The sequence below is a fragment of the Coenobita brevimanus genome, chromosome 107 (genome assembly GCF_032717465.1).
Source record: "Coenobita brevimanus isolate Jiangsu-jjx chromosome 107, ASM3271746v2, whole genome shotgun sequence".
NCBI classification, from domain to species: Eukaryota; Metazoa; Arthropoda; class Malacostraca; order Decapoda; family Coenobitidae; genus Coenobita; species Coenobita brevimanus.
The window spans coordinates 28,783,475-28,807,122 of NC_137060.1; the positions used below are offsets into that span (position 1 = coordinate 28,783,475).

At 43.3% G+C, this 23,648-nt stretch overlaps 1 protein-coding gene across 1 annotated transcript; it reads left to right on the forward strand.

Annotated features, from left to right (window-relative positions):
* The first annotated feature begins 407 nt into the window (after positions 1-407).
* LOC145416769 (uncharacterized) lies at positions 408-23,567 on the forward strand. The gene is made up of 16 exons (XM_080285691.1): positions 408-492; positions 2,821-4,896; positions 7,405-7,511; positions 7,948-8,086; positions 9,064-9,269; positions 10,448-10,627; positions 11,820-11,906; positions 12,478-12,599; positions 12,925-13,050; positions 13,495-13,591; positions 14,232-14,408; positions 16,328-16,490; positions 16,627-16,836; positions 18,382-18,488; positions 22,625-22,797; positions 23,468-23,567. The coding sequence occupies exons 1-16, from the start codon at positions 408-410 to the stop codon at positions 23,565-23,567; spliced, it is 4,155 nt and encodes a 1,384-aa protein (XP_080141817.1).
* The last annotated feature ends 81 nt before the right edge of the window (positions 23,568-23,648 follow it).

Genomic DNA, 23,648 nt, shown 5'->3' on the forward strand with positions numbered 1-23,648 from the left:
TAACTAAAGCCCTCTATCCAGTCCCTCGCATCTACTTAATGCATTTATCCACCTGTAATTTAGAACCAGTCGTAAATTAAGGTAGAGTTCAATCGGACAGGTTAAATACAGTGTCTGGGTAGCGTGGGATTAAATTACGAGGAGATTCATTACAAGTTTTCACGTTGTTTATCTTCCTCGCAATTTCCTGAATGTGCATCTTTATTCCTCGCTAGATTCCTCAGGGGTAACCAATGTTTCCTTCCTTTTTCCTTACAATGTTTATTTCCTTCTTTCCTCTCAATATTTTTCCAGTTTTTTTCCTCAGTGTTTATCAAGTATTTTTTTCTTCTCAATGTCAGATTTTCCCCAGAAATGTTTATCAATCTTTTTTCTCCGCCCCACAGACTTTGCAGTGCCCAACCACGATGACGTCACGGAGCAAGCCCCGCCCCCTGACCCAACTAGCTATGCTTCTATTGGCTATTCACCTCGCTAGCCCCGCCCCAACACGTAAGTAGTCTCTTCCACTTGCTATAGTCCTTTCCAGCTTAACCTGGCCAAGATTTTCGTCCCTCTGGAGCTTATTCTATATAGTTCAATGACAGTAAGACAGTACTACGTCTCCGTATTATGTCCACGGCACTTCTTCATGACTAGCACCATATTTGACACAACCCAATATTCACGATGGGGATGGCAATTTTAGGTCAACTTAGTATGAAAAGTGTATCGTCGATTTTTTTTTTCACCTGACGGGACTGGATCGCGGTTGCATGGAATCCGATTAGCCTTGGTTATGAGGTACAAATAAATCTCCTTGGTTACTAATAAAATCTACCTCCAATCTGACTACATCTGGCCATCTATCAGGGTATTAAGGGTGATGAATCTAGTCAGGGATGTAAATGGGAGCTGAGGACATGCCCCTGGGATCACCTGTACATTTACGGCAGCCGACGTGTGGGGTAAAATGATGTTACAAACCCGCTGAGCAACAAAGAAAGAAACCAAGAATGAAAAAAGAAAGAATTGGAATATGAAATGAGATAAAGCAGAAAAAGGGAAAGATTAAATAAAGAAGACAGAAATTATATTGAATGAGAAGAAATTAGGAAAAAACTAACACTGCTAAATCTTGGTAATAATCCATATAAAAATAGATGTTGCTTAAGTGAAATAAATATCTCTAAGTTTAGCAATAAAACCACTATACTGGCAACTCTTCTCCCACCATAACACGTAAGTATATTCACGGACATACATACCGATACACTTTAATACGATACATTAGGAAGGAGTAAACAATGACTTTCGGGATTCAGTATTTAAAATCTCCCAAACCCTACAATGTTCTCAGAATTCTGCGTAACACTTTCATTGTTGTTCGGTCAAAAGCTGGAGCAATATTCTTGTCCACAACTGTACATTTTTTTTTTTTTCACTGACTGGTTTACCGCACTGCCCTATTAATCTCTTCAATCTGATAATATACATTATAGTTTGTCTCCAGACCATTTTATTCAGTTCAGCAGAGACTTTTCACACTGGAGAGGTTAGGCAGGGCCTTCGTTAACCCCTTCACGGTATAAGGGCTCCCTTAAGCTGAAAAAATCGTCTGGATACAGCAACAACAGTGCATTCAGTGCTGCCATGCAGTACAAAGTCCCCTACCGGATGATGACATTACATACGTACGGTACCTGACCTTAGGAGTAGATGGCTGGGCGTTCCGGACATCACACCGTCATGGTATGGAGAACAATTGTATGAAGTTATATCAAAATTTGTCCATGCACGTGGAAGTTACAGAGAGGAAACAAATGTAGGTATGGCTGTTAAGTATGACAGCACCCGACCTTGTTTGAGCCCCAAGTGTGACCTTTACCTTGGGAGTAGATGGCTGGTTGTTGCACGCGACACACCGTCATGGTATGGGGAACAATTGTATGAAGTTATATCAAAATCTGTCCTTGCATGTGAAAGTTATAGGGCGGACACGAAACTGCTAACGTACTGACGGAACTGCACAAACCTATAGTCCCCTACCGGTGAAACCAATATAAACAAAGTGGAGAAATGGCCTTCACCAATCACTTCACGGCCAGACTTCTTCCTTAAGCTGAATAAAACCGTCCGGAGGCAGCAAGACTAATAAATCGACTGGAGACAGCAAGACTACACAATAAAATTCAGCAGATGTGGCAAAAATAAACCAATCCCAGCCATAACCGGACTGAAGGGGTTACGCAGCTTACTAGGTCATCCAGGGTCGCCAACACGAATGTATATGTTTTGCAATTCCCGGCCGAGTTGTCGCATCGGGTCATTAATCTTGCTTTGGCTCTTGTTTACCACGCGGAATCGGATAAATGCTAATTGGATGGATGAGGCGTTTTTTTTCTTTTTCTTTTTTTCTTTTAGGGGGTCAGGTAACCGGATTATGTTGTGCTTAACTCTGCCCTCATCAAACGGCTCAATTCAGTGACGCTTTTTGATCTATCCTATCTCCTAATGATGTTTTGCTTAGAATAGATTTTTTGGACGGGAGGGGTTATATGTAGCTCTCATTAACCCCTTCAGTATGAGGCCTATGTTGAACAAAATCTTCTGGAAATAGCATTAAGAAAGTAAAAAAAAAAAAGTCATCAGAATGAAGTTAATATAATTCCCTGATGTATTGTTATATTGTTTGTTATCTATCATACAACGCGATACCTCAAATGTGCTTAAAATCTTCATATTATCTCTCGTACTACGTGTACAATCTCTCATACTGTGTGTATAATCTCTCATATGGGGCGTGCCATCTCTCATGCTGTGTAATATCTCATACAACAGACAGCAACAGCAGCAGCACTTCCCCGGTGCCCCACCCTTCCTCCCCCCGCCCCACTTCACAACCCAGCTGGCATCTCCTGCTGGCACTATGGCGACCTAAGGGCTCCACCCCATCTACCCATCGACCTACACCCACCGTCACTACCCCCGGGTCCACTCTACCCCTGCTCAACCCATCGATGCACCACCGGGCAAACAGACCAATTGTCACAGCTGCTCTGACGGTCTCCGAAGACTTCCAGGCCGATGAACCATCTACAGATGATGCCGGTGCCAGGCCTCCAAGGGTCATACAGGAGGATACGCAAAAGCACAAGGCCTTGGACAGCACCCATCAGACCAACCACAACACGCGCCCCACTACCCGCTCATCACGGCAGGCCTCTGAAGGTGACGATATGGCCATAGATGACTCAGGCCCAGGGAAGTGGATGAACTTGAGGGTGGCAACTGGTAGAGTGCATGAGGATGCCCAACTGACCTCACAGACACCTGCCATCACCCCAGCGACAGCCTTCTTAAAATCCTCACAGAAATATAACAGGGAACAAAATGATCACCCTGCATATACCAAGGCTCCGGTCACTTCCCTGGAGCATGAGAATGATGAGGAAACGGACGACCAAGGGGCGTCCCATCCCGCCATGACTGGGGAGAAAATAGCAAAGCATGAATCATCGTCAGACAAGGTCCAGAGTGACACCAACTCAGAAGAAGACCTTGACCTGCCTGAGTCCCCAGAACTTGATGATCATTTCTTTGTGCATCCCTTCCCGCACCATCATGATGTAATACACTCAGAGGAAGAGGGACAACATACTTCACTTCACCCCACAACAAAGCCACACTATCCTACAACCACCGTCGTCTCAAAAACAGAACCACAAATCACCACAGCTTCTACTATCACCCCAAGAACAGAATCCAACAACCCAGAAACTCTGGAACCTGAGGGACAACATCAGGTAGGAGGACATGCTCACGCAGAGGATTCAGAGGCCTCACAAAGCCTCAATGAATCCCTGAGTGAGACACCTGACACTTCCGAGTCCTACAACCAAACAAGTGAGGAGGAAAGACCTGCCTCTCAAAGCAACAAAGGCCAGAAAGTTTTGGAATTCCAGGGACCTGTGGTGATGGAACCATTAGACGAACCTTCCTTAGTTCCCCTCGTGGGTGGGTCAAAAGAGATCCTAACGATGAAGGACGACGAAAGTGCCGTTCTTGCTTTGCTTCGGGTGGTTCAGGATTCCAGCAAACTCGAGAGCCAGTTCCAGGGGAATACAATGGTGCATGTAGGGGGGGCCAGTGCGGTGCAGGGAGAACAAGGTGCCATCCCAGAACACGGTGCCAACCCGGAGCACAGTGCCAATCCTGAACAACACCTGGCACCTACCATCATCAACTCCCACAGGGGCGTCACAAGCAGTCCCGATGACGTCCCCAGCTCACAAAGATCTAATGGTGCCAGACTCGTACCTCCGTCACTCCTGGTCAAAAAGGGATCCAAAATCCTCGACGGCAGGAAATCAGTGAATGCCCTTGACATTCGGGACAAACCTGATGAGGCGGTTCGAGTCACAAGTGAAGCTCCAGAGATCCCAACCACCACTACCCCGATCTACGAAGAGATCTCTGGCACGCTGAAGGTCGACACGAGCATAGATGACGTTGAGGACTTCGATGCCCACAGCCGACAGACAGAAAACACAGACGAGTTCCTTCCCCCTACCAACATCACCCACACCAACCTAATCGACGTCTCGCTACACTTTCCGAACGGCACCTCAATGTTCCCACCAACCATGTCCCCAATGCTGGCTCCAAAATCCCCACAGCCGTCCACTCCCCATCCCTTCAGCGACTATCCCAGCCACTACCCACCCAAGATCTCCCCATCCACCGATCCCCAAGACCCTACAACCACGGCAGCCGCAGAAGGGGAGAACTGGTCAGCTTATATTGGCAACCTTTCGAGCCTGGCGAATGTGAGTCTGTCCCTAAATGAGTCGATACTGCAGAGGACGCTGGAACTGAGTCTGGAGGAACACAACAAGATGGTTCTGCAGGAGAGAGGTGAGTGTGTGTGTGTGTGTGTGTGTGTGTGTGTGTGTGTGTGTGTGTGTGTGTGTGTGTGTGTGTGTGTGTGTGTGTGTGTGTGTGTGTGTGTGAGAGAGAGAGAGAGAGAGAGACCACAGCAATAATGCATGTATACTGTATATTTCATTTTTTATGGAGTGGGCCATCCATTTAATGTAAAAAAAAAAAAATGCTATCAGAATTCATATCAGGAATTTATACGGCGTGGTCATACATGTGAATGGGTGTGTATGATGTACGCTGGTGTACAGAAGTGTTTAGATGAAGCGAGTTGGAGAGAGAGAAGGGAGGAGGGGAGGGAAGGGAGGAGGAGGGGTGGGAAGGGAAGAGCAGGGGTGGGAAGGGAGGAGGTAGGGAGGGAAGGAGAGTAAGAATAAGGACGGCATGTGAAAGGAGGGATAAAAGTGAAGGAGGGAGGGCACAGGAAGAGACAAAATAAAGAAGACAGAAAGGAAGGAAAGTGTAAAGAACGAAGGAAAGGAGGAGATAAAAGCGAAGGAAGGAGGGGATAAAAATGAAGGAAGGAGGGAGGGAGAGACGCAATAGAGCCAAAAGGAGACAAGGATGACGTAGAGAAGGAAAAAAAGGGAGGCGATACAAGCGAAGGGGGAAGGGTGGGATAGAAAGAAGGAAGGAAGGGCGGATGGACAGATGCGGTAAAAAGGGAGACAATGAAGGGATGAAAGTGAATAACGGACATAAGAAAATGGAGGGAAGAAAAGGAGGGAAGGAGAGAAAGAGGAGAGGAAGATAGACAGATACAAAAAATATTAAGCAAGGACGGAAAAAAGAGTGAATAAATCTGAAAAGGGAGGAACGGAAGAAAAAGGATTAAAGGTTGCTAAAAGAAAAATGGAGGAAAGAAACAAAACAGAAAACGGTGAGAAAGAGAAGATGGGAAGAGAGAAAGGATAGACGAGAGGGAAGGAAGAGAGAAAGGAGGGAAACAGAGGGAAGAGGGGAGGGGGAGAGTAGGGAGGAGAATGAACATAGGAGAAGGGAGAGAGAGAGAGAGAGAGAGAGAGAGAGAGAGAGAGCGTCGCTACCATTACTTTGATTTATGGTAATCCTTCTCATACTGCCTCCCTCCTACGCTCTTTCCCTCCAGTCCTTCTTCCATTCCTTCCCTTCTTCCCTCCCTCCTTCTCTACGGTCTTCTTCTTCCCTCCCTCCTTCCCTAGAATCTTCTCTCTTCCCTCCCTCCTTTCTTTCCTTCCTACCCTTCTGCCTCCCTCCTTCCCTAGCTTCTTCTCTCTCTTCCCTCCTTGTCTTCTTCCATTCCTTCCTTTCTTCCCTTCTTAGTTTCTTCCCTCTTGCCTTCTTCTAATTCTTTCCTTCCTCTTTTCCTGCTTTCTCTCTTCCCTCACTGTTTCCTTCTAACCTTTCCCACCCTCTATTTTTCTTCCACTCCTTCCTCCCTTTCTCCGTCTTCCTTCTCTCTACATTTCCATCTTGCAGTCCCTCCTTCTTTCTTTCATTCCTCCATTCCCTCCTTCTGTCTCTCTCTCTCTCAGCCTCGAACCCCCCTAATATAATCGTTTAAACAAGACAACCCTTTCAACACGAGTACGTCTTTTCACGCCTCTTTCTTACTACAGACAGACGACATAATGGTAATACGGGACTCCTCTCGTACAGAAGGGGTTACTTGGAGACTGTAACCCCTTCAGGCCGATTATACTCAGCTCAGGGGAGGCTTTTCGAAGGGGTTAGATGTAGCCTTCATTAACCCCTTCACTACTAGATAAAAAAAAAAATCCTTTACCGGTAGCACGAATAAATTAATAATTATATAAATAAGTAAATGCGTTACTGGAGTGAAAGGGTTAATCCATCACTATACAATGGTCCCCAAGTCCCAATAGTTTAATAAATTTGCCTAACAGTAGCATGATCACGGTACACTACACGTCACTTTTCCCTCCTTTCTTGTGTGTGTGTGTGTGTGTGTGTGTGTGTGTGTGTGTGTGTGTGTGTGTGTGATTGCTCTGACAAAACCCAGGATAAAGCATTAAAAAATTTACGGAATACATTGCGTACTAAATTTGTAAAAGAGATCCATTAAAGGTTCATTTTCTTTCATATTTACATTAACAGAAGATGTACAATTTCCTGGGTAACTAAAACATTACCCTTACAGTCTATCTCTTCCACTCATAGCATATTAATGTTCTATATTTTGTACTTATACTTAAGATTTTATCAACAGACTTTACACAGTTATCTCCACAAAAATATAACACATGATCACATAACAAGATCCTTTGCAACTTTTCCTTACAGATTTATTTATGTGTATGTAGGTGTTATTTATGCTACCTTTGTCGATGTCAAAAGATATAAAAGGAGAGAGAGAGAGAGAGAGAGAGAGAGAGAGAGAGAGAGGTATATAAAAAAGACTAAGAAATAAGTGCAACAAAACCAATACATTTAAGACAACAAACAAAACCCACTGACCTTGTGCCGTGTTGCATGGTGTTGCAGGGAGTCTGATGCTGCAACTGATGGATCCTTCAACCGACCCCTGCGATGACTTCTACCAGTTCGCCTGTGGGAAGTGGAATGGAAAGTTCCCCATCAGACAGGATAAGGTAGGGAGTGTGTGTGTGTGTGTGTGTGTGTGTGTGTGTGTGTGTGTGTGTGTGTGTGTGTGTGTGTGTGTGTGTGTGTGTGTGTGTGTGAGAGAGAGAGAGAGAGACAGACAGACAGAGAGAGAGAGAGAGAGAGAGAGAGGTGGCTGACCAGGGTGCAGTTAAATCTTCAGAATAATCCCCAGAATCGGGCAAAGTCCTAAATGTTAACTATATATAATACAAGATATTGGCTTTTTCAAATAATCATACACATACGGTATTTAACTGGAGAGACGATACTTCTGCCAGCTTTCATGACCCACGTGTAGTTGACAGGTGTTAATTCCAAGGTTTATTCTTCCCCTTGAAAAAAAATGTACATAGAAGGTACTTAGTGGAAATGTCTCTGTCTCAATTTGCCTCGTGCCTTATTCTTGCCCTTCTTCTCCTTCAGGCGGTGGACAATACATTCGAGCGGCTGAAGGAGGACCTGGATGACGTGCTGAGGTCCCTGCTGGAGGAGCTGCCATCAGAGGACGACAACAACATCACCAAAGCGGTCAAGACGCTCTATGCCGGATGTATGAACACGGGTAAGTCTGTTATCCCTTCACCTCCTCTTGCCACCATTCTGTCTCAAACATTCTTTAACGCCTTCGAAACTGTTTTTTTTATTTATAGAACTTCCAAAACATTTTTTTTTTACATTATCACCAAAGCAGTCAAGACGCTTTATCCAGGATGTACGAACACGGGTAGGTCTTTAAACTTTCTCCACTCCTCCCGCAAAACCATATACCGGTATTTCAAAATATTTTCTAACACTTTCTGTTTGAGATTTTCTTCTAAGAACTTCTCATAAAGGATGTATGAACAGGGGTACGTCTATATATAGTACGGTACATTTTCGTCAGTCTTGCTATCACCACACCCTCTTTCACACCCTTGTCTAACACATTCCTACGTCACGTCTTCCCCCCTTCCCTCCCAGTGACAATATAGAGGATGCACTGACACAAAAACATCACCATAACAGTAAAGACACTATACACAGGATTATGTGCATGGGTACTTCTATAAGCTCTTCTCAGTCTTACTCCCACCAGACCATAGTTCCCATGCCCTTCGCTAACCCCTTCCTACATCACGACTCGCCCCTCCCTCCTCCCAAAGAACTTCTCAAATAGGCTGCATTAAAACCCCTACGACATCCCCAAGGAAGTGGAAGACAATACAGCTCGGCAGGATTTATGAACAAGGACACGTTTACACTTTTTGTTTTCAATCTTGCTACGATTACACCTTATATTTCAAACTGTTCTTTAACAACTTCCTGCAAGACTTAAAGTACTCTGATGGGCTATATTAAAACACACACACACACACACACACACACACACACACACACACACACACACACCGATAGAGAGAGAGAGAGAGAGAGAGAGAGAGAGAGAGCTATCTCTATCCATCTCTCTCTCTCTCTCTATGCTATATAGCTATCTCTATCCATCTATCTCCCATCAATCTTCCCCCTCTCACTCACATCCCACCCTCCTGTCCCCGACAGACGCAATCGAGGCCCTAGGAGCGGAACCCCTACTGGAGCTACTGAAGGAACTGGGGGGGTGGCCGGTACTGGAGGGGGAGGACTGGAACGGTACTGGGTATGACTGGGTGCAGCAGATGGCCAGGCTCAGGAATTACAACAACGATATTCTTATTTCCGAGTGGGTGGCCGCGGATATTACTAACTCGTCTAATCATATCATCCAGGTGAGAAAAACAGACAGAGGAATACACAGACAGGTAGACAGACAGGTTGATAGACAGAGAGATGCAGATAAGGTAGATCAGTAGAAACAGACACAGAACAGACAGACACACAAACAGACACAGGTAAATACTGTAGATATTGCCTAGATACATTAAAATACAGTAGGTACCTTAATACAGACTGCCATATTCTGAACTACAATAGCTAATGTTTTGTTTCTCGAGAGACTGGCTGCTAACACCACTAACTTTCTAATCATGTTTGATAGATTAGGCAGATAGATAAATATAAATGGATAAATTAAGATAGATACTAAAAATAGATACATTACAAGAGGTAAAGACAGATGGCAAGATTAACTACCGGTGCACATTCTTATTTCTGAGAAAGAGAGAGAGAGAGAGAGAGAGAGAGAGGCGGAAGAGAATGATAGCGGGGATTCAAGTGGTGAAAGAGAGGAAGGGAGGCAATATGTAAGAAAGGAAGAAAAATGGTAGGATCAAGCAGTGGAGAGAGAGAGAGAGAGAGAGAGAGAGAGAGAGAGAGAGACAGACAGACAGACAGACAGAGAATCTATACATGATACAAGAAAAAAATACTGAATATCTCAATAGTGTATGGTGAAGGTGACAGTAGTTAGAAAGAATATATGTTAGCCAGGATGATGATGATGATGATGATGATGATGATGATGACTAACAGCAACACTGATAATTCTCCTCTTAATGAAACTGTTATGAACCTCTCCAAAAGCTATGATGACGAAGATACTGAAGGGACAACGAAGACAGACGAACACAACCACCATTACAACTACAAATCCTTTCTGCGTTGGGGCACATGGCTAGGCTACTGACCTCATTAATCAATCTCTTCCTTAATCTTTCTCTTCCAGCCTCTTCCCCAATCTTTCTCTTCTTTAATCCTTCTCTTCCTTAATCTTTCTCTACCTTAATCTTTCCCTACCTTAATCTTTCTCTGCCTTACTCTTTCTCTACCTTAATCTTTCTCTGCCTTACTCTTTCTCTACCTTAATCTTTCCCTACCTTAATCTTTCTCTTCCTTACTCTCTCTACCTTAATCTTTCCCTACCTTAATCTTTCTCTTCCTTACTCTCTCTACCTTAATCTTTCTCTACCTTAATCCTTCTCTACCTTAATCCTTCTTCTTTCCCCAGCTGGACCAACCGGAACTAGGACTTCCGGGTCGGGAGTACTTCATCAACCCCGGGGACTACCAGTACAGGGAGGCCTATCTGAACCTGATGGTGCGGGTCACTCAGCTTCTAGGGGCGCCTCTGCCATCAGCACTTACGGAAATGTCTGATGTCCTCCACTTTGAGAAGCAGGTGTCTAGGGTGGGTACTGAGAGGAGTTATAGGGTATTTATCGATGTTTATATTGACACAGCACCTTACCTGTCTATCAAGGTGGTAAGGTACTCTTCATGTACAAGGAGATCTTAAAAGCATTACTCCCCCTGTTCTAACTGCTGCAACCCCTCCCCTAATAATAAAATAATAATAATAATAATAATAATAATAAAAAAGGCTCTTCATTTCACAGATATCACTGAACAGAAGCAGAAACAAAAGAGTCACTATTTATGTCACAAAGTGTAAATAATACGGTTGTACATCACACAGAGTACGGGTATATCCATTCTCCTGGCTCAATTTCTATAAACTCTATTGACTGGGCGTCTCTAAGCAGCTGTCTTTATTTTTCTACTCTAGGGCACTACCGGTACTCTGGCCGCATTACCTTAATTTGGCTGTTTGTTTGTTTTTTTCTTTTTTTATTTCACGCGACACGGTGGCAGATTAATGCAATACACCGACTCTACATCCTTCCCACTGCACCTCTTCGTGACTTGCATCATTTTCTAGCGTTCTTCTCTTGTTACACCTCAGTACACAAGATGGAGAGATGGCAATTTTGGGCCAAGTTAGAGTAAAGCTTGTATAACTGACACACTGCACCACTAAGACTCTATTTCTAGTTTTGCGGCGAAACTAAAGGAGTAATGCTACTTAGTGGATAATGATTTTTTTTTATTCCTTTTTATTACGAGGATTTCGTCTCCCCATCACTCGTTTCAAAACCCCCCCCCTTCCCTCATTCATAACCCATCCATGCATGCAGTGACCCCATTCTTTATCCCTCATCACCCATCCTCATTCTCATGCACTGACCCCATTCTTTATCCCTCATCACCCATCCTCATTCTTCTTCCTATGACCTATTCCCCATCCCCATTCTTCTCTCTGTGACTCACTCCCATTCTCACTCTACTTCCCCATGACTCACTCCCCTTTCCCCCCTCACCCCCAATCATCACCCATCCACCCCATTCAGCATGAACTCTCTCCAGTTTTTCTCCCAACACTCACTCTCATTCTGTCCTTCATGCCTTACTCCCGTTCCCTCCCTGCCCCCCACTCAGCCTCACTCTTCTCCCCCATACCCCAATCTTCTCCCCATGCCTCATTCTTCTCCCTATACCTCATTCTTCTCCCCCATGCCTCACTCCCCATTCCTTGGCCACAGATCTTGACGGCGGCGGAAGAGAGGCGTAACCTGTCAGCCGTCCACCGCCGCATGACCATCGATGAGCTATCAGAGGAGGTGCCCGAGGTGAGTCAGGTCAAGATGGGTCATAAGGAAGTTAAAGAGAGGTCAAGATGATGAAGAGGTCAGGACAGGTCATAGAAAGTTAGGGAGATCAAGACAATGAAGACGTCAAAACAGGTCATAGAAACGTTAGAGATCAAGATGATGGAAGAGGTCAAGGCAGGTCAAAGAAAAGTTGGAGGTCAAGAGAGGTCATGAGGAGGTTCAAGAGAGGTCAAGATGATGAAGAGATCAAGTAGGGTCAAACAAAGGTCACTGGAGTTCCATGCTATATAGTTAATACGGGAACAGAATGATTATAACAACTATAGTATGATGTGGTGATGGTGGTGGTGACAGTGATGATAATGGTAATAGCAATAATAACAATAATACGTTTTAGCCACATATCACTTAGCTACATTTTCATCATTAACTAATCTGTCACACATTTCCTTAGATCGAGATGGAGAATAACTACTGATAATATTAAAGATAACACTGATAATTTTTTTTTTGTCAAGTTACACATTTAGGCATCCAAGAAAATAATTTAATAGTAACTCATTTATTTATTTATATATTTTTTATTTAGATCGACTGGCGCCAATACATCGAGATGATCGCCTGGGAAAACAATCAGACTGAAGAGGTTGTGGTATTTGGCCTGGATTACTTTAAGAAGCTGGTGCCTCTACTCAAGGATACTGATAACAGGTGTGTGTGTGTGTGTGTGTGTGTGTGTGTGTGTGTGTGTGTGTGTGTGTGTGTGTGTGTGTGTGTGTGTGTGTGTGTGTGTGTGTGTGTGTGTGTGTGTGTGTGTGTGTGTGTGCAGAGAGAGAGAGAGAGAATGCACAAATTACAGCCTCACAATCACACACAAGCACTTTAATAACGATAAAAAAACACACACACACGAGCAACAACGAAAAAGCAAACAGACAACACATCCCTAAACACAGACACCCACGCTAGATAAATAAAAACACATAATAAACAAAAATAAAGTCCTCTAACCTCATTTTCGGTCTCCCTCTCACAGGACTATCAGTAACTACCTGCTCTGGCGATTTGTCAAGAACCGAATTAGTAACCTGGGCGAAAGGTACACTACGGAGAAGCAAGACTACATCAAGGTGTTGTTCGGCCGGAAGAGTCAGCCCGAGAGGTGAGTAACGATAATGAGACGTCTTGTAAGAGGGTCTGGAAATTTCTTAACACCTCTTCCTTAGCGTTTTATTATTTCTTTAACTTTCTCTTGGATTTATTTCCCTTATTACACCTTAGCTTTCCCTCCTTTGTTATTTGTATCGCTTTACTATTATACAAAGGAGACTGCAGTGTAATATGCAGACTAAATCGCTTGGAGAGAGAGAGAGAGAGAGGTGATGGTAGTAGTAATAGTAGTAGCAGTAGTAGTAGTAGTAGTAGTAGTGGTGGTGGTGGTGGTAGTAGTAACAGTAGTAGTAGTAGTAGTAGTTGCAGCAGGAGTAGTAGTAGCAGTAGTACTGGTAGTAACAAAAAACCAACTTCAGCTCCTTCATAAACAAACCAAACAACTGACCGTCCACTGCAAATACACACTCCTAATACAACACTATTTCCCCCACAGATGGCGGTCCTGTGTGACGTATGTGAGTGGGAACCTGGGCTATGTTGTGGGCGCCATGTTCGTTAAAAGATACTTCCCCGAGGCCAGCAAGAACGATGTGAGTTGAGATGGGGTTTGGCCTACACCTGTCTTTATTCTCTGCCTTCTCTCTCTCTCTCTCTCTCTCTCTCTCGATTACCATTCCTTCTGCCTCACTGCTACTTTTATCTACTGTAATTTGTTTCTTACTAAATTCTTCTCTGTTTTCATATTTATTCCTTCCCATTAACTCCTACTTCTTATGAATTCAATTTCTTAATCACTCCTTTTTCTTCTTTTTCATTCTTATTTCTTCTTTCTAAATCTCAAATATTCATATATTTTGGGTTATTTTCTCACAAAGCAGTGTATTATAACAAAGATGCTTATTATCAGTCTTTTCTTTATATCAGTCACTTAATATTACTTGTCAAATTATGATGGTGAAAAATGACTTTGCTTTCCCAGGATGAATATAAGCGATTGGAGGCATGATAAAGTAAATAAATAAATAAATATATAAATAACTCGCCATCCTCAGGTAAAGGCTTGTGATTTGCTGTATATCAAAAGTATGAACATAGGTAACCCTAAAGTAAATCGCTGAAATATTCTCTCTCTCTCTCTCTGTATATCGGTACTCCTATCATCTATCTACGATCTATTCCTCTCTCATAAACCTCTCTCTCTCCACTAACCCCCCTCCCTACCCCCGCCAGACGGACGAAATGATAGGGCTGATCCGCGAGTCGTTCCGCACGGCCCTGGACGAGGCCCTTTGGATGCACAGCGAGACGCGGAAGGTGGCGCAGCAGAAAGTAGACACCATTGTGAAAAACGTGGGCTATCCTGAGTACCTCCTTAACGACACCTACATGGATGAGGTGTACAGTGAGGTAAGGTTTACATGTGTGTGTGGTTTGTGAGGGCAGGTGTACGTGTTGTGTTTTGTGAGGATAAGTGTACGTAGTGTGTGTTTTTTTGTGAGGACTGGTGTGTGTGTGTGTGTGTGTGTGTGTGTGTGTGTGTGTGTGTGTGTGTGTGTGTGTGTGTGTGTGTGTGTGTGTGTTTTGTGAGGTCAGACGTACGCGTTGTGTTTTGTGAGGAAAAGTGTACGCACTGTGTTTTGTGAGGATAGGTGCACGTGTTGTGTTTTGTGGGGATAGCTGTAAGTGTTGTGTGTGTTTTTCGAGAGGGTAGGTGTACGTGTGTGTGTGTTTTGGAAGGACAGGTGTACGTGTGTGTGTGTTTTGTGATGATGGGTGTACGTGTATTTTGTGAGGATAGGTGTACGTGTGTGTGTTTGTGAGGATAGGATCTTTAGCCTTTAGGTCACTGTAAGTCATTATGGAATTAATTAACGTTCGCTGCCATCTATAAACGTCCTTTTTATTTCAAGTCACTCCACCCTCAGCCACACCTACTATGACCTATCTCATTTAGGCTACCTCAGATCTCCCCACGCATTATTAAAAAGCTAAGATTCAACACATTCTATATACATCTATTTAGGTTACAGTACTTCAGATCGATCGCGTCACGGCCATAAAGCCAAGCGTAAACTTTTCAACCGTTTCTTAGGGTCGAGGTGGCGGAGAGGAGTGGGCGGGATGGGCTGGGATGGGTGGCGGAGCAGGGCGGACAGTGAGAGTAACCCCAGTGAAGTCTTAAGTGGTGTAGCAGACTTCGTAACATATTATTACTTAACATTCTCTTGCACTGCTACCTATATCGTTTCAATATCAACATTCTGCATCAATAATATACATGGGGATACTGAGGTGTTATGTTCAGAATAATTCGCAATGAAAGATGTGTTACGGTCTGGGCACTCTTCATTCCCTTGCGTCTCGGGCAGGAGGTAAAATGAAACGGCATAACTTTGGTATACGCAGCGGTAAATGGCGTAATAAGAGCCGAGCAGGAGGTGGAAGGTGAGCGACTGGCCTACCTGACACCTGCTGGACCTGTAGGATATCATTACACCTGTCTTGTTTCACCTGTCCTATTCCCCAATCCCCCCGCCTCCCTAACCTTACCACGCTTGCTGTCTCCCTCATCCTCATACTAGCCCTATCCCCTCATACTTGTTCTATCCCTGCATACTTGTACTATCCCCTCATACTTGTCCTATCACTTCATACTTGTCCTATCACTTCATACTTTTCCTATCTCCCCCTTCTCCCTTTCCTACCCAAACCTGTCCCTTCCTTCCCGCTTATATTTGTCCCGTCTCCTTTCCCCTCCCTCTTGTTCTATCCTCCTTCCTTCATCACCTTCCCTCTACTGTTCTATATCTCTCCTCACCCCTCTATCCATATCTCCTTCCTCCTTCAACCCCCTGCCTATCCTGTCGCCTCCCCCATCCTTTCCTCCTCTCTGCCCTCCCTCACTCCCTGTCCTTCCCTTCCTTTTACCCACCCTGCCTTCCCCACCCTTCCTGACTTACGGTACCTCTTCTCCTTCCTCCCTTCCCCTCCCTCCCTGTCCTGTAGTGGGATGGGAGGAGGGAAGGGAGAGGGGGGACAAGCGGGTTAGTGGGACTGGAAGATTCCCCCTTGACACCCGAACCTCCAACACACCACCTGTTACTGGGCTCATCATCATCATCATCACCAAAGACCACCATCATCATTACCACCACCATCACCACCACCACAACCGATTTTCAATACACCCCCTCCCTCACCACCACGTCATCATCATCATCATCACCACCACCACACCACCATCACCACCCTTTAACCAGCACACCCTACAAATCTAATGACCCAAGAGACACAGACCTCTACCTCCCCTCTCTCTGCCCCCACAGCTAAGTTTCAACCCCGACACGCACTTCGAAAACGTGCTGAAGATGCTACAGTTCCACGCCCGCACCAACCACAACCAGCTGTCCGTTCCCGTCAACCGCACCGCCTGGGTCACCTCTCCTGCGGTCGTCAATGCATATTACAGCCGGTCCAAGAATATGATCGGTGAGTACAGGAGGATACATAAATTACGCCACCTGATTATCGCTGTAGAAATGGCTAAGTCAGGACTAACAATGCTTATACGGAACCATTCACCTTGTCATCCACCTAAACATCCATCCATTATTTTCTATTCCAGTGTTTCCAGCCGGCATCCTCCAGCCTCCATTCTATCACCCAGCCTTCCCACGGTCGCTCAACTACGGGGGCATCGGTGTGGTGATTGGCCACGAGATCACACACGGCTTTGATGATCGAGGAAGACAGTTTGACAAGAACGGAAACCTGCAACAGTGGTGGAAGGCGGAGGATGTGTCCAAGTTTTACCAGAGGGCTTCTTGTATGCTGGGTAAGTGAGGTTTATCGGTGTTTATCTATCTATCTATCGCACCTACCTACCTATTTATCTATCTGCCTCTTTCTGCATGGCGGGGGATGTGTTAAGTTATACCATAGGCCAAAGGGAGTTCATACTGTTTAGTAGGTAAAGTCTCTGCTTGTTTCTTTCTGTTATGTATCTACCTACCATCTGTTTATCTATATATATTTATTTACCAATCTATCCATCTGTTTCTTTGTTCTCTCTATCGTTTTTCTATCTATTTGGTTATGTGTATAGAAAAGGGCGGAGGATGTGTCTACCTTCTACCAATGGGTGTCTTAGCCTGTTAGGTGGGTGCTATCTTGTTTCTGTCTACCAGGCTGTCTGTTTCTGGTCAGTGCTTCATGAAATGTGTGTGTGTGTGTGTGTGTGTGTGTGTGTGTGTGTGTGTGTGTGTGATAAATCAAGTCTAACCCAACCTGACTTAATACACCCTAATTTCATCTAACGAAACCAAACTTACTCAACCTAACACACACACACACACACACACAAACACACACACACACACACACACACACAGGACGGCCTTGTGGATAAACATGAAATACAGGTACCTTCTTCACTACCACCAGGTGAGGCTATAAAAAAAAATAAATATAAAAAATGCTACTGTTAATTACTTCTTGTATGACTTCCGGGTCAATATGTATGTGGTTTAATAATATCGGTAATAATAATAATGATAATAATAATAATAATAATAATAATAATAATAATAATAATAATGTGGTGGTGGTGGTGGTGGTGAAGATGATGACGATGAAAATTATTATTATAATTATTATTCGTTGTAGCAGCAGTAGTAGCAGAAGTCGACTATTGTTATTGTTGTCGTTACTACTACTCTACTAGGCTACTACTACTTCTACCACTGCCACTACCACTACTACTACTGTACTGCTACTATTATTATAATCACTTATTATCATTATTATCATTATCATGATTATTAATTTGACACATCTTACAAAACCAGACTAAGAAAACAGTAATTTTCTTGTCCAAAATTATACACCATTCAACGCCTGCTTTATCTACTTAACCCTCTCGCTTCATCACCCTGCAATGCTAGCCCAGTCTATCCTTCTATCCATCCATCTTCGGGCTTATTTATCTATTATCTATACCCTAGATAATCAACTTCACCCTACTCGACCAAAATCATCACCGTAATCTAGCCATCAACTTCACCCTTCCTACAAAAATCAGCTCCTCACCCCAATTCTCATTTTAATACCGGTGCTTCATTCTAATCTTTCACCCTTATTTATCCCTCACCCTAATCTATTTCCACCCTGATCTACCCCTCACCCTAATCTACTACTTCCACCCTGACCCACCCCTAAACTTTATCCTATCACCATAGTCCAGTATACTCACCCTAAGTTGTTCCTCACAATAACTTACTATTTCCACCCTAATCTACCCCTCACCCTATCACCCTAATCCGGTATCGTCACCCTAAATTGCAGCTCACCCTAATCTACTCTCTACTACCATACTCAACAGACCAATACGGAGAATACAAGGTGGAGGAGGTGGGTCTCAAGATAAACCCCGTCAACACCTTGGGAGAGAACATTGCTGATAACGCAGGCATCAAGATATCATACCAGGTGAGAGAGAGAGAGAGAGAATGGTTGGATACCAGGATGTTACATTTAGTTATATTACAAACTATTTACTTTACCAGTCAGATTACCACACACTTAATTCCCAAGAATAGTATACCGGATACTGTAAAAATATTAGATCCCCAGAACAATATTTAGTGTATTTTACCAGTTCCCCCTTCCCCCCCCAAAAAAAAGGTACCTGAACCCGATATAACGACAGCCAATTTATTCACTTCTTTACCTATTAATTTATTTATCATGCTGCACGATAAAACATTAAGAAAAATGCGTGTTGATTTTTATCACTAATGTATAATAACTGCGGCTCCAAAATCACACAACTGGACGATGCTTCATAACGAAAACATCTGAGGAGTGATACAATGCGATATATGTATTTTCAGTGGCTACTAATGGTTTCCCTGCAGGTGAAATAAACATCATGATTTACGAATAATACTTGGCCTAGTATACCAGCTCTAATAGTATACGCTGTAGGAACCATCTGCCAAAAGGATACACGAGCATCTTAACTCCAACAAATCCAGCAAAAACAAGGGCCGGAAAATTCGCGAGCAAATGCGTGACATCCCGAAGTCTGCTACCTACGTAAATACATAAATCTGCTTTTATTTGTAACTCGTATGAAATGAACGGATCACACAACAGAGTAGGGGTCTATGCCAAACTCGCTCTGTACCGTAATCGTCTGAAACCCATCAGAACATGTGGTTTAGTGAGATGCTGGTTCGGTATTTGGTAGCTTTTTAATCATCTATTGGTAGTTTTTTCCTTTTTTCTTTTTCTACCGAGCTGAGATATACTTAAATGGTCTTAATCGAAAATCTGATAATCTTCAGTACTTCAGACATCAGACCCAGGTAGACCGAGGTCGTTTTTTACTCCTCATTTATGTAAGCTATTTGCGAGACCATGCTACAAATTTTAATATTTTACAACACGTAATGGGCAGCTCAGACTGCTTTCGCCTGGGTCTGAGCTCTTTCCAATGTCCTCTTCGACCTACGGAAATTCTGAATGTAACACAGGTAGGCTTGTTTACTGTTACTATTATTGTTATTGTTATTTTTACGGTATTATGATGATGATGATGTACATGCTAAGTATTTATAGAGCAAACGAGCAGTACAAACCATCATGACAATGCTAAATTTAACAGTACAATATGTAAATATGCTGTCCATGTTGTGTACTGTCAATCACGTAACTTTTCCATTATTGAATATTGTAACAGGTAAACATACACAGACGAACTTCATATCGCTAGGTTTAAAATAATAACACAGAATCTATGTAAAGTTTACCTCATTCCCCAAGTTCCCAGTCAAAATACAATTTGCCTCATTCCGCAAGTTCCCAGTCATAATACAATGATCTTCATATGGCAACACTCGTCACAACAAACGCAAGCTCGACAACAAATCATCTTCAGTCCTTTTACTCTTATTTTAACCTGTTGATACCAAGCTTACCTGTACAAAATTATGAAATACATACGCTGTCTTGGTCTGTCAACTAAAGTACTGACGATTTAATACTATCCCGCCCCTCCAGCTCCAATGCAGGTAGTCTCCAATCGTTTCCCTAACCTTACCCATCCACCAACTTGTACCGAGTCAACTTACTATTTGTGTGTGGTGGTTATAGGCAATCAGCATAATGCATCATACCCTCTATCCATTTATCAATGCATTAATCAATCCTGACTCAATAATATTTCCACTGTTCCAAGGCGACTGTATTGTTGATCTCTCCCAACAACCCACATGCACGCCTCAACCCTACCCTTCTTTCACACAAACAGCACTCACTTCTTTCCCCCCAAAAAAAACTTACCCAATATCAACACTGTTATCCCTGGGTCTCGCTGCAGCAATTCTGATCGACTGTCGACCACTACAAACACGATAAATCCCAAAATGAGGAGTAAATTCCACTAACGCGTGTCGCTGTCAACAAAACTGTCTCTGCGCCGTCGTCAGGTTCCCTAGGGCACCATCTTTCACAACGGCTCATATTTATTTTCAGTCATTTATCTATTTATTCACTTGGAAGGTAATTTCGATACAATGTTTGCTTTCAGTTTAATACGGTGATTTAATGGCGTGACAGTGAAGCAGCAATGTTATTAATTTCCGTAATATGTAGTGAATTCAAGGATGTTCTAGGTGGGCAAATCAAACTACAGCACACTGAGATAGCCTAAAAAGTGATACGGATGATGGAAACACTTTACCGTTTTATTTTGAATGTAAATCGCGTAACTTAATAATACACCGGTGGATGTATGATGATAAAGATCTTTAAAGGAAAATAAATGTGCAATCCCGTCACACGCTAAACAAACTTAGCTGTAGCCAAACAATTCTTTACACAGTACCGACTGAAATTCTTCAAGCTTCATTTAAGTACGTCTTCAAAGTCGAAACATTCGGCTTTCAACAAAATTAGCAAAAAAATAAATAAATAAATAAAATAAAAAAAATACTGTAATCATGCTTTGTACATTGCCAGACGTTAGTTTTCTTGCAGTCCTTCAAAATGTAGAGATACACACACGCATTGAGATATTTGGTTTCAACACACAGCCAGCTTCATACTATCTTCATTTGCCGGTTCTAACATGTGAGATACGAAACTAACGTATAAAAAGCGACTATATACTGCATCTAGATCTATCAACTAATATAATGCCGACTTAACAATGTCCAGCCATTCCAGCTCGACTGCAGACAACCCATTCCACTGGCTCCCTAACCTTGCTCACCCATCATTCCATTGTCTCAACCCTAACCTTTCTTACACTCAAAATACCACTCACTTCCTTACAAAGAACGTACTAAATGATGATGATGCCGTCTCTGGATGCCGATGCAGCATTTCAGATAGACAGTCAACCACTACGAAGACGATGAATCCAAAATTTGAGCGTAAATTCCACTAAAGCGTCACACCACCATGCCAACAATACAATTGTCTGCGCATGCGCACTGTTCTCGAGCATTATCTTCAACTTTTTTTTTTTTTTTTAATGGAAAATTTGGAGACAATGACATCTTTCATTTTAATGGAATGATTAAATGACGTAGTATAGTAAAGTAACGATATTTTCAACTTCTGGATTGCCATAAAAAGCAACACCAAAAAGGTTTTTAGCGGGAAATTCAAAAGCAGAGTACAATTTCGAGTTAAGATGTAAAACGGGCCATTTACGCCTTGCTTATTAGCTGACACCACTGAGATCTACAGTTCAATGGCTGACACCAATGGTGGCTTCAGAGGCGGACAAATTCAGCAACTGTCCAGGGCCCCTTCAACCAGGGAGACCCAAAATTTGGGTAATATAATATGAATGAATGAAATTTTGCTACAAAATTAGTTTCTTTCACCTGACATCATAATTAAGCAAGAATATTTTGGGAACTGGCCTCTTCCGCAAAAAAAAGCTACAGGTAGCCTATTTTAATGTCAGGGTAAGTTATGCTGGAGGGTCCTCTGACTCCCGCCCAAGGCCCCCCGATGTATACGGACACCGCAGCTAGGTCTAAGTTATTTGCAGAGAGAGAGAGAGAGAGAGAGTTTACTGACATCAAGAAATATATACAAAATAGGTTATCATTCTTTACTCTTCATCCTGGCGTACTGTGCATGACAACGAGGAAGTCATGAAGAGCATTCACATTCTCGGTCTTGCAGGTAGCCAGAACAAAATAAAACATTTAGCCACCTTCCTTTATTCTTCTTGCAACCGTACAAAACATGGTGAAACCCACGAAGAGCAATAACTTCCTCTCACTTATCTTCCGTTCATTTTTTTTAACTTCTCCGGTTTTCCTCCGTCCTGCCTAGTTGATCCTTTGTTTTTATCCTCCCCCAGGCGTACAAGACATGGAGGAAGTCACGAAGAAGAGCAGTCACTTTCAGTATTTTTTTTTTCTTTTTACTTCAGCAGGCATACAGGACATAGAGGAAGGGCCACGAAAAGCAATACCTTCCTCTCTCTTATTGGCTTCCTCTCATTTTTTCCTTTGTTTTTTCCTCCCTACCTTTTTTTTTTCCCTGACTCCTCTGTTTTTCCTCTTTCGTGTTCTATGTCTTATTTTACCTTCCTCCAGGCGTACAAGACATGGAGGAAGAGTCACGAAGAGGAGGTCACGGTGCCCTACGTGAACCTGACCCACGACCAGCTCTTCTTCCTCAACTTCGGTCAAATCTGGTGCGAGGTCAACAGCCCTGAGGCGATGCTGACCAAACTCAGGAGTGGTCAGCATTCACCCAACAAGTTCAGGTGAGGCTGTGGTGGTCTGTGGTGGATGTTTGTGCTGGTTTATTGTAGTGGTTGGTGGTGAATTGTGGTGGTCTGTGGTGGATGATGGATGACTGGTTTGTTTGTTGTCGTGGTAGGCGGTTGTTTGCGGTGGTTACTTATGGTGGATTGTGGTGGACCGTGGTTGTTTGTGGTGGATTGTGGCAGTTGTTTGTGGTGGATTGTCGTTGTGGTGGATTATTGTGGTGATTGAGGTGTGGGTTTGTGGTGGATGAGTGTGGTGGTTGTGGTGGATTGTGGCACTTGTGGTGATAGTTGCTTGTGGTGGTCAGAAGAGGTGATGGCAGTTGACGGTAAATGTAGTGGTTGATGCGGTGAGAGATGATGCTTGTAGTAGTCTTGGCCACTGCACTGATGCCATTATAAGAGCCAAAAATTAAACATTTCAAAAGAGATGAAGGGTTATTGTGTCCATTAAAGACGTAAAAATAAACTGACAACATTTTTAGAAGAGATGAAGGTTAATCATGGCCAATAAAGAAAAATAACTGTTGACATTAATAAATCGTGGCCATTAACTGACATTTTAAAAGATATGAAGGGTTAATCGTGGTCATTAAAGAGGTAAAAATTAACTGACATTTTTTAACAGATCAAAGTTAATCGCGGCCATTTTCTTCCTCCCTCACAGAGTTATTGGAACGCTCTCTAATTCGGAGGAGTTCAGCCAGGCTTTCAACTGTCCGGTGGGAAGTAGGATGAACCCGGAGAGGAAGTGCAGGGTGTGGTGAGGCGATGGACGGGGCGACGGACGTGGACACGGCAACCAAGAAGAAGAGGAAGGAAAAGAAGACGAGGAAGAAAATGAGAAA